General features: G+C 48.0%; 1 protein-coding gene across 1 annotated transcript in view; it reads right to left on the bottom strand.

Annotated features, from left to right (window-relative positions):
• LOC306761379 (rap1 GTPase-activating protein 2-like) overlaps nt 1–12,343 on the bottom strand; it is a gene marked incomplete at both ends in the record, with an annotated part of 87,437 nt that extends 75,094 nt beyond the window's left edge. Inside the window, 2 exons of the mRNA XM_079247502.1 lie at nt 7,064–7,099; nt 12,300–12,343. Of these exons, the coding sequence (XP_079103628.1) occupies nt 7,064–7,099; nt 12,300–12,343 (80 nt within the window). The remainder of the gene's footprint in view (nt 1–7,063; nt 7,100–12,299) is intronic.
• Between the last annotated feature and the right edge of the window lie 340 nt (nt 12,344–12,683).

Raw genomic sequence — 12,683 nt, 5'->3', positions numbered from 1 at the left:
TCCACCTAATCATGATGAGAATCTCCCGTTCCACCTCACCATGAGAATCTCCCGTTCCACCTCATCATGATGTGAATCTCCCGTTCCACCTCACCATGATGAGAATCTCCCGTTCCACCTCATCACCATGAGAATCTCCCGTTCCACCTCATCACCATGAGAATCTCCCGTTCCACCTCATCACGATGAGAATCTCCCGTTCCACCTCATCACCATGAGAATCTCCCGTTCCACCTCATCATGATGACAATCTCCCGTTCCACCTCATCATGATGAGAATCTCCCGTTCCAACTCATCACCATGAGAATCTCCCGTTCCACCTCATCACCAATGGAATCTCCCGTTCCACCTCATCACCAATGGAATCTCCCGTTCCACCTCATCACCAATGGAATCTCCCGTTCCACCTCATCACCATGAGAATCTCCCGTTCCACCTCATCACCATGAGAATCTCCCGTTCCACCTCATCACCATGAGAATCTCCCGTTCCACCTCATCATGATGAGAATCTCCCGTTCCACCTCATCACCATGAGAATCTCCCGTTACACCTCATCACCATGAGAATCTCCCATTCCACCTCATCACCATGAGAATCTCCCGTTCCACTTCATCACCATGAGAATCTCCCGTTCCACCTCATCACCATGAGAATCTCCCGTTCCACCTCATCATGATGAGAATCTCCCGTTCCACCTCATCACCATGAGAATCTCCCGTTCCACCTCATCACCATGAGAATCTCCCGTTCCACCTCATCACCATGAGAATCTCCCGTTCCACCTCATCATGATGACAATCTCCCGTTCCACCTCATCATGATGAGAATCTCCCGTTCCACCTCATCACCATGAGAATCTCCCGTTCCAACTCATCACCATGAGAATCTCCCGTTCCACCTCATCACCAATGGAATCTCCCGTTCCACCTCATCACCATGAGAATCTCCCGTTCCACCTCATCACCATGAGAATCTCCCGTTCCAACTCATCACCATGAGAATCTCCCGTTCCACCTCATCACCATGAGAATCTCCCGTTCCACCTCATCACCATGAGAATCTCCCGTTCCACCTCATCATGATGAGAATCTCCCGTTCCACCTCATCACCATGAGAATCTCCCGTTCCACCTCATCACCATGAGAATCTCCCGTTCCACCTCATCACCATGAGAATCTCCCGTTCCACCTCATCACCATGAGAATCTCCCGTTCCACCTCATCACCACGAGAATCTCCCGTTCCACCACATCACCATGAGAATCTCCCGTTCCACCTCATCACCACGAGAATCTCCCGTTCCACCACATCACCATGAGAATCTCCCGTTCCACCTCATGACCACGAGAATCTCCCGTTCCACCTCATCACCATGAGAATCTCCCGTTCCACCACATTATAATGAGAATCTCCCGTTCCACCTCATCACCATGAGAATCTCCCGTTCCACCTCATCACCATGAGAATCTCCCGTTCCACCTCATCACCATGAGAATCTCCCGTTCCACCTCATCACCATGAGAATCTCCCGTTCCACCTCATCACCATGAGAATCTCCCGTTCCACCTCACCATGAGAATCTCCCGTTCCACCTCATCATGATGTGAATCTCCCGTTCCACCTCACCATGATGAGAATCTCCCGTTCCACCTCATCACCATGAGAATCTCCCGTTCCACCTCATCACCATGAGAATCTCCCGTTCCACCTCATCACGATGAGAATCTCCCGTTCCACCTCACCATGATGAGAATCTCCCGTTCCACCTCATCACCATGAGAATCTCCCGTTCCACCTCATCACCATGAGAATCTCCCGTTCCACCTCATCACCATGAGAATCTCCCGTTCCACCTCATCACCATGAGAATCTCCCGTTCCACCTCACCATGATGAGAATCTCCTGTTCCACCTCATCACCATGAGAATCTCCCGTTCCACCTCATCACCATGAGAATCTCCCGTTCCACCTCATCACCATGAGAATCTCCCGTTCCACCTAATCATGATGAGAATCTCCCGTTCCACCTCATCATGATGAGAATCTCCCGTTCCACCTCATCACCATGAGAATCTCCCGTTCCACCTCACCATGAGAATCTCCCGTTCCACCTCATCACCATGAGAATCTCCCGTTCCACCTCATCACCATGAGAATCACCCGTTCCACCTCATCACCATGAGAATCTCCCGTTCCACCTCATCACCATGAGAATCTCCCGTTCCACCTAATCATGATGAGAATCTCCCGTTCCACCTCACCATGATGAGAATCTCCCGTTCCACCTCATCACCATGAGAATCTCCCGTTCCACCTCATCACCATGAGAATCTCCCGTTCCACCACATCACCATGAGAATCTCCCGTTCCACCTCATCACCATGAGAATCTCCCGTTCCACCTCATCATGATGAGAATCTCCCGTTCCACCTCACCATGATGAGAATCTCCCGTTCCACCTCATCACCATGAGAATCTCCCGTTCCACCTCATCACCATGAGAATCTCCCGTTCCACCTCACCATGATGAGAATCTCCTGTTCCACCTCATCACCATGAGAATCTCCCGTTCCACCTCATCACCATGAGAATCTCCCGTTCCACCTCATCACCATGAGAATCTCCCGTTCCACCTAATCATGATGAGAATCTCCCGTTCCACCTCATCATGATGAGAATCTCCCGTTCCACCTCATCACCATGAGAATCTCCCGTTCCACCTAATCATGATGAGAATCTCCCGTTCCACCTCATCATGATGAGAATCTCCCGTTCCACCTCATCACCATGAGAATCTCCCGTTCCACCTCACCATGAGAATCTCCCGTTCCACCTCATCACCATGAGAATCTCCCGTTCCACCTCATCACCATGAGAATCTCCCGTTCCACCTCATCACCATGAGAATCTCCCGTTCCACCTAATCATGATGAGAATCTCCCGTTCCACCTCACCATGATGAGAATCTCCCGTTCCACCTCATCACCATGAGAATCTCCCGTTCCACCTCATCACCATGAGAATCTCCCGTTCCACCTCATCACCATGAGAATCTCCCGTTCCACCTCATCATGATGAGAATCTCCCGTTCCACCTCACCATGATGAGAATCTCCCGTTCCACCTCATCACCATGAGAATCTCCCGTTCCACCACATCACCATGAGAATCTCCCGTTCCACCTCATCACCATGAGAATCTCCCGTTCCACCTCATCATGATGAGAATCTCCCGTTCCACCTCACCATGATGAGAATCTCCCGTTCCACCTCATCACCATGAGAATCTCCTGTTCCACCTCATCACCATGAGAATCTCCCGTTCCACCTCATCACCATGAGAATCTCCCGTTCCACCTCACCATGATGAGAATCTCCTGTTCCACCTCATCACCATGAGAATCTCCCGTTCCACCTCATCACCATGAGAATCTCCCGTTCCACCTCATCACCATGAGAATCTCCCGTTCCACCTAATCATGATGAGAATCTCCCGTTCCACCTCATCATGATGAGAATCTCCCGTTCCACCTAATCATGATGAGAATCTCCCGTTCCACCTCATCACCATGAGAATCTCCCGTTCCACCTCATCACCATGAGAATCTCCCGTTCCACCTCATCACCATGAGAATCTCCCGTTCCACCTCATCACCATGAGAATCTCCCGTTCCAACAAATCATGATGATGTAGGATGAGTCCCACAACACTGTGTGTTGGGACCGCCTCCACATGTTCAGATACAGCAGGATAGGTACTTTCTCATATTTACATGCTGTGTTGTGTTTAGAGAGAGTATCTGGACTGTCCCTTTAAATGCAGCCATGTTTTAATGTTAAAAAATAAAACCTGCTTGTCTGCAGCTGAAACTACGTCTTCATGCTACATCTACAGCTACGTCTGATGCTACGTCTGCAAGCTACGTCTACATGCTACATCTGCATGCTACGTCTACGTGCTACGTCTGCATGCTATGTCTGCATCCTACGTCTGCATCCTACGTCTGCATGCTACATCTGCATGCTATGTCTGCATGCTATGTCTGCATGCTATGTCTGCATGCTATGTCTGCATCCTACGTCTGCATCCTACGTCTGCATGCTACATCTGCATGCTATGTCTGCATGCTATGTCTGCATGCTATGTCTGCATCCTACGTCTGCATGCTACATCTGCATGCTACGTCTACATGCTATGTCTGCATCCTACGTCTGCATCCTACGTCTGCATGCTACATCTGCATGCTATGTCTGCATGCTATGTCTGCATCCTACGTCTGCATCCTACGTCTGATGCTACATCTGCATGCTATGTCTGCATGCTATGTCTGCATCCTACGTCTGCATCCTACGTCTGATGCTACATCTGCATGCTATGTCTGCATGCTATGTCTGCATCCTACGTCTGCATCCTACGTCTGCATGCTACATCTGCATGCTACGTCTGCATCCTATGTCTGCATGCTACGTCTGATGCTACGTCTGCATGCTATGTCTGCATCCTATGTCTGCATCCTACGTCTGCATGCTACGTCTGCATGCTACGTCTGCATCCTATGTCTGCATGCTACATCTGCATGCTACGTCTGCATGCTACGTCTGATGCTACGTCCGCATGCTACGTCCGCATGCTACGTCTGCATGCTATGTCTGCATCCTACGTCTGCATGCTACGTCTGCATCCTATGTCTGCATGCTATGTCTCCATCCTACGTCTGCATCCTACGTCTGCATGCTACGTCTGTATGCTACGTCTGCATGCTACGTCTGCATGCTACATCTGCATCCTACGTCTGCATGCTACATCTGCATGCTACGTCTGCATGCTACGTCTGCATGCTAGGTCTGCATGCTACGTCTGCATGCTAGGTCTGTATGCTATGTCTGATGCTACATCTGTATGCTACGCCTGTATGCTACTTCTGTATGCTACGTCTGATGCTACGTCTGTTTGCTACGTCCGTATGCTACGTCTGTATGCTACGTCTGATGCTATGTCTGTATGCTACGTCTGTATGCTATGTCTGTATGCTATGTCTGATGCTACGTCTGTATGCTATGTCTGATGCTACGTCTGTATGCTACGTCTGTATGCTATGTCTGATGCTACGTCTGTATGCTACGTCTGTATGCTATGTCTGTATGCTATGTCTGATGCTACGTCTGTATGCTATGTCTGATGCTATGTCTGTATGCTATGTCTGATTCTACGTCTGTATGCTACGTCCGTATGCTACGTCTGTATGCTACGTCTGATGCTATGTCTGTATGCTACGTCTGTATGCTATGTCTGTATGCTATGTCTGATGCTACATCTGTATGCTATGTCTGATGCTACGTCTGTATGCTACGTCTATATGCTATGTCTGTATGCTACGTCTGTATGCTATGTCTGATGCTACGTCTGTATGCTATGTCTGATTCTACGTCTGTATGCTACGTCTGTATGCTACGTCTGATGCTATGTCTGTATGCTATGTCTGATGCTACGTCTGTATGCTACGTCTGTATGCTATGTCTGTATGCTATGTCTGTATGCTACATCTGTATGCTACGTCTGTATGCTATGTCTGATGCTACGTCTGTATGCTACGTCTATATGCTATGTCTGTATGCTACATCTGTATGCTACGTCTGTATGCTATGTCTGATTCTACGTCTGTATGCTACGTCCGTATGCTACGTCTGTATGCTACGTCTGATGCTATGTCTGTATGCTATGTCTGTATGCTACGTCTGTATGCTATGTCTGTATGCTATGTCTGTATGCTATGTCTGATGCTACGTCTGTATGCTATGTCTGATGCTACGTCTGTATGCTACGTCTGTATGCTACGTCTGATGCTATGTCTGTATGCTATGTCTGTATGCTACGTCTGTATGCTACGTCTGTATGCTATGTCTGTATGCTATGTCTGATGCTACGTCTGTATACTATGTCTGATGCTACGTCTGTATGCTATGTCTGATGCTATGTCTGTATGCTATGTCTGATGCTACGTCTGTATGCTATGTCTGATGCTACGTCTGTATGCTATGTCTGATTCTACGTCTGTATGCTACGTCTGTATGCTACGTCTGATGCTATGTCTGTATGCTATGTCTGTATGCTACGTCTGTATGCTATGTCTGTATGCTATGTCTGATGCTACGTCTGTATGCTATGTCTGATGCTACGTCTGTATGCTATGTCTGATGCTATGTCTGTATGCTATCTCTGATGCTACGTCTGTATGCTACGTCTGTATGCTACTGTTGTGGAAAAAAGTCAAAGGAAATCCTCATGACACCACAGAGACATGAGGATGGAGAGTGGCGAAGGCTTCTTTAATTATCCAGACAACCTGACAGAGATTCAGTGTTTACACCAGTTAGGCTGCTGACAGCAGAGTGTTTTCCTGTAGCCCCCTGCAGAAATACTGCCTTTCATGGAAAATCGTGTCTCATCTACACAGGTTATAATTATACTCTGTTAAAGTTAAACATCTGTTGAGTGTTGTTGCTGCTACGGTTGCTATGCTTTGCAACAACCACCTGTTGTTTTTACCAAGCACAGAAATTAGCAGTAACCTTGAAACACTCTTACTCCCACACTACGTCTGCAGCTACGTCTGCAGCTACGTCAGCAGCTATGTCTACATCTATGCTTGTAGCTATGTCTGTATGCTACTTCTGCTGATATGTCTGCACGCCAGGTCTGTAGCCACCTCTAAAGCTGTGAGAACTGGTCCCTGATGAACTCCTGAGAGGATTTTCATTTGTTGTGATTTAAAACCACCTGGTGAAACTTAAAGCTTCTTTGTGTTAAATTTGACAGAAACCAGTGAAAAACTGACTGAATCTGGAAGGTTTTCAGGTAAAAAGATCTACGTGACGAAGCAGTTCTGGGATAAAACCAAACAGAACTGAGATCTGTAAGCTGACAAATATCATAAATACTGATCTGTGAGAAGCTTTAAACTTCCACCTGATCGTTGCTGGGAATGAGACGAGTCAGTCTTGAACTGTTTCTGTCTGCTTGTGGTTGTTTTCCATGTTGCTGCTGGTTTGGTTTGTAACTCACCGAGCTCTCAATGCGCTGACCGTCGACTTATCAATCCTGCAGAGACACAGAGAGGACATGCAGTTAATGCAAGCTGCTGTGATAACAGTAGGAACATCACAACGCCGAGGCACTCTGATGGATTTATAACCTCCTTCTCTATCAAGCTGAGTAACCTGAGTGTGTGTGAGGCAGCTGAGATCTCCTGCAATAAAACAGCTGTTTATTAAAGAGCGGCAGCTCTGGAGGCCGAAGGCGCCATGAAGCAGACGGCTGGTTGGGATGCATGACGTGTCTGAATGGACGCAGCAGAGAGGACGACGCTGCCCGACAAGTCCAGTGTCTCATAGAGCTGTTGTCCATGTTTCCCAGCAGCTCGTCCAGCTTCATGCTGCAGGTAGTAAAGGACCTGCGTCTCCACTGGAAGAAAACCGGCTCAGACTTGTTTCTGTACGCCCCCTCCAGGCATGGTATGTCGGGCCTTGGTGCTGATGGCACATAGAAGCAGCTGGACAGCATCTCCATCCATCTAACAGGTTTCCTGGTGGATCTGCGCGGTCCATCTGACCCAGAGACCACTGAATTCCCATAATGTCACAACCGCAGCCCCTCCCTCCCTCACTGGGAGGGTGGTGGTCAGTCCCACCACCACCTCAGAAGGCGGTCCACCAGTCCCACGATCATCCTCCTGCAGATGTTCAGCTGCGTAGGACATGTGGAGAGGAAGGATGACGATGGAGGGGGCGGACATTCCACCGTCTGGTTCATTTCAACAGAGTTTATGGATGAATAGAATAGAATAGAATCCTTTACTGTCCCCATGTGCAACACAAAGAAAAAGGAAATAAAAAATACATTGACAGTTAAAAAATGTGAAAATGAAAGTAAAAACTAGAAGTGTGGATTCGTCTCTGTGATGACACAACAGTAAAAGAACAAAGAAGAAGAAAATGTCTCCTGATGTCTCCATAGACTGCCTGGTAAATATAAATATGGGCAAAGAGGTGGAGCTGAGAGGTGGATGATTGACATCGAGCGAACTCCGAGCTTTCTGTAGCTAAGAGCTAACAGAGCTAACCCGGAGATAACAGGAGCTAACCAGCTAACGGAGGTAAGCGGGCTGAAGCTTGTTACATCCTCCACGAGAAGCGAGAACTTTTTTCTTGTTCTCGAGGCTCCGAGAAGAAAATGACGTCATTTCGTTCTCGCGGACGTGTTTGAGGACAGTTCTTGACACACCGGGCTGGCAGAACTTTTTTCTTGCGGGACTGCGAGAAGTGTCGTGTGATTGGTCGGACATGTGAGGTGGGCGTGGTTAACACGGAGAAAGCAGGAAGTGGAGTTGCTGCTTCCGTGTGTTTGCTGTTGCCGGCAAAACGGATTGTTTTGATAAAACAGCTGATCGATGTGGTGAGAAAGTACCAACATTTTTACATGTGGCATTAAAACACCCGGATCCAGCCGCGTGCACGACCCGCCCCGCCGCGGACGAAGCTGCTCGTTAAATATGAAACTAGAAACGCGGAGAGCAGAAACCTCCTCCAAGCCCGATGTTTAAGAATCCTTTTAAAACATTCCTGGATCCAAACGGTGATCCGGATCACCACCAGAATTTAATCACCTCCTCATTTTTACATTTGCAACAACTCTTGAAATATTTATAAAATCCCTCCGTAACCTTTTAAGTTATCTTGAGCAAAAAGACGCCGGGAAAACAACCTCCTCGGCGGAGGTAACAACCGGGTTCATTGCACATGAAGCAGACATCGCCCCCCCGCAGTGATCCCTCCCCGCTGCAGACGTGCTTCTCCTGGAGGATGTATGGACCTGATGAACAAGACGTTTTTTCTTGTTCTTGCAGCCTCGAGAACAAGAACTCAGTTCTTGCTTCTTGTGGAGGATGGAACAGGCTTAAGAAACTAAAAACCGCGGTTGTTCTACGTTCTTCTGACTTGAAGCGGGAGATCGGGTACCTGTCAATCAAAAGGACACGCCCCTAAACTTGCCGAACTTCCAGATTAAATTACTTTTAAACGGACGAGTTAGAAAAAAATTCACTCCCCTCACAGTTGTCATGAAGGTAAACCTGACCTATTAAACCTAAAATGGATTTTTGTACCAGGCTGTAAACATGTTTATTTCTGCTGTAAACATGTTTATTTCTGTTCTGGTCCTGATGGAGGTTTTTCTCCTGGTTCTGGTCCTGATGGAGGTTTTCCTTCCTGGTTCTGGTCCTGATGGAGGTTTTCCTTCCTGGTTCTGGTCCTGATGGAGGTTTTTCTCCTGGTTCTGGTCCTGATGGAGGTTTTCTGTCCTGGTTCTGGTCCTGATGGAGGTTTTCTGTCCTGGTTCTGGTCCTGATGGAGGTTTTTCTCCTGGTTCTGGTCCTGATGGAGGTTTTTCTCCTGGTTCTGGTCCTGATGGAGGTTTTCTGTCCTGGTTCTGGTTCTGATGGAGGTTTTCTGTCCTGGTTCTGGTCCTGATGGAGGTTTTTCTCCTGGTTCTGGTCCTGATGGAGGTTTTCTGTCCTGGTTCTGGTCCTGATGGAGGTTTTCTGTCCTGGTTCTGGTCCTGATGGAGGTTTTTCTCCTGGTTCTGGTCCTGATGGAGGTTTTTCTCCTGGTTCTGGTCCTGATGGAGGTTTTCTGTCCTGGTTCTGGTTCTGATGGAGGTTTTCTGTCCTGGTTCTGGTCCTGATGGAGGTTTTTCTCCTGGTTCTGGTCCTGATGGAGGTTTTCCGTCCTGGTTCTGGTCCTGATGGAGGTTTTTCTCCTGGTTCTGGTCCTGATGGAGGTTTTTCTCCTGGTTCTGGTCCTGATGGAGGTTTTTCTCCTGGTTCTGGTCCTGATGGAGGTTTTTCTCCTGGTTCTGGTCCTGATGGAGGTTTTCTGTCCTGGTTCTGGTTCTGATGGAGGTTTTCTGTCCTGGTTCTGGTCCTGACCTGGTTCTGGTCAAGCTGAGCGGCTGCGATATGAAAGTCTGCAGCTCCACCCGTCCAAACGGCAGATGGAGGGATGCTGAGGCGGATGAGAGGAAGGATGGAGATGCAGTGAGGAGGCTGCTTCATCCCTCCTCTTCCTCGTCTCCACTCCTCCACATCCAGAACGGGACTGATGCTCTGCGGGACGTAGCCGGGAAACAAGATGGAGGAGACACGTCTCAGCAAAACTCTGATGAAGCTGAGAGGAATCCGATCAATACAGTCCTGATTATTATCAATTCATTTCCTAATGGATTGAATGTTTCAGGAAGCTCAGATCTTGGTTACCAACCGGAGACATTTGCAGGAGTTTAAGTGGAACATGAACTGTATATAATGACCAAGGACCCAGGCGCCCGGTGCTGTTACACTCCCGTAACAGATGACACGAGAGCCAGTCTGGATCGATGGTCTGCACCTCCTATCAGGATGTTTGATCAGATTGGAATTATTAAAATGAGTTTAGTACCCAGAACAGACTTCTGGTTTTAATCTCCTCGGACTGCAGCTTTCTGAAGAGCAGCGGGATGTCGTTGCTCTGCCTGGAGGTCTACAGACCGGCCCCGCCGACCGGTCTGAGTCGCCCATGTGACCCCACTCCCCAAGCGCAATGGAAGGACTAAACATACCACTCCAATCTAGATGAGGAGATAAATCTCTCCTTAAAAATGCCTAAACAGACGATCTGCATGGAACATGAATATCTGGCATAAAAAACCAAAAGACTGAAAGCAATGCAAGACGTTCGACGTTCACAGCAGCAGACTGAAACATCAGGTGTCACATCATCCTGCGTGGCGTCTCCGGGTGACGGGTCGGAGGCTTTCCAGCAGCTCCTAGGCAGCTACAACCTGGATGTCCAGGTCAGACACCTTCAGTCACAGCATCAAACCCTCTGGACAAAAGGAAGGAGGGGATAAAACCAAAAAGGCAGATCATATCGTAAAACTACCAGATGTTTTACGATACTTCGTAACACCAACAGTAAAGCGTTACGGCACAGGAACGATGGTCCCCTGCATGGTTTTTGCCCCAGAATTTCCCCCCATTGGATGGAAACTGTAAAGGAGACCAGATCAACAGCTCGTCTGGACCCTGATGTCAGTTTCAGTCTGATTTACCTGGGAAAAGTCTGAGATGGATATTAGCTGGAAACGCTGCTAGCAGGAAGCCAGAAAACAACGATCACAAAGTCAATTTCTGACTGGACATCGTGAAGAATCCAACGAGTCACGTTTTCCCGACACGGACTGCTGATAAATGTGACAAATCCTGGAAAAACGGGTCTGTCACTGTAACCCAGAACCTGCACCCCACGGAGGTTCCTAGCTTATTCATAGTTTTTATTGTCTGTGGTTATTGCTTGATGGTACGGACCTTACAGATCTAATTGGACCAAAGTAGAACTCCGAACCAGACCCACATGACACGGGACTGACTGGGCTGTGGGATGGAGGTATTAAACTTCATTCTGATGTAAGTGGCTGGTTTATTCACATGTAAACCTTCATTCCGCTCTAAGTTAACTCCGCTCGTTCTGAGCATGCTCGTTACCTTGTCCTGTCCCGATGACGCGCGTTGTTTTACCTCCCGTGTTCGGTGGTCTATCTTTCTTCTCCTTCTCAGCTGCTGCAGAAAGTGAAGTAATATGCTGGTGTTGAGCTGCTACTTCACATTTATAATAAAAATAGCAGCGAAACTGGTTCTTATTATGTAGTTATATATGTAGACGTCTCATGTCCTGCTGGAGAATCTTTGTCATCTTTGGACACAGAGACGGAAGTCAGGTTTTGCTCAGAGACGCCGGATTAGTCGTCCTCTGGTCTCAGAGAAGAGACTGGAAGAAAATGATGAAGACGATGGTGGAACCGTCACTGAAACTTGAAATAAATCATAGATCCAGAAACTTTCCATGGCAGCTGCTGAGCGACCAGATCATTCTTGGTGGAATCCATCAGGGTTTCAAAATAACATCTACTTTCTTCCTAGTTAACCTGCAGGTTGCAGGATGACATCACATCCTGCAAACACAGGAAGTTGTTTATTAACCGAAGCTCTGATTGTCCGCTCAGTCGATTATACACAAGAGGAGATGGATGAAGTCGAGGAAGAAGTTTTCCATCCACCTCTCTTTGTCTCCGCTCAGGAAACATCAGATTTTATTGGCTGGATTTTGGAAAGAGGTGCAGCTCAGGATGGAAATGTACTTAAAACCCTGAAAGTGTGAAGAAGACGAGCTGATTCGTGTTCCTGCAGGAATGAAACAGACATCCTTACCATCCAAAGCCGCCGAAGGATACACTCCTCTTCCTCCTCAGCATGGTGCCCCTCGCTCCTCTTTGTCTCCCTTTTCTTCTTTCTGTGTCGGGATCCTCCTCCCTCTTTTCTTTGTACCTCTGCCTTCCTCCTTCCCTCCTCACTGGCGTTCTACCTCCTCATCTCCACCTATAAATACCCCCATCCAGGCCACACGCTCCTACGCCTCCCTCTGCACCTCCTCCTGCTGTTAATGTTTCTCTTCTTCGTCTCGATCTCACACTTCACTTCACAGCACACAGACAGGAAGAGAGAGAGAGAGAGAGGGAGGGTGAGAGAGAGACATAGCCTGACAGCAGAGCCTGAAAACTTATACATAATGAATGGAGATAAATGGATGAAGTG

Source organism: Telmatherina bonti (genome assembly GCF_933228915.1).
Source record: "Telmatherina bonti genome assembly, chromosome: 10".
Taxonomy (NCBI): Eukaryota; Metazoa; Chordata; class Actinopteri; order Atheriniformes; family Telmatherinidae; genus Telmatherina; species Telmatherina bonti.
The sequence above is the reverse complement of the archived record's forward strand: the minus strand, read 5'-3'. Positions and strand labels throughout refer to the sequence as shown.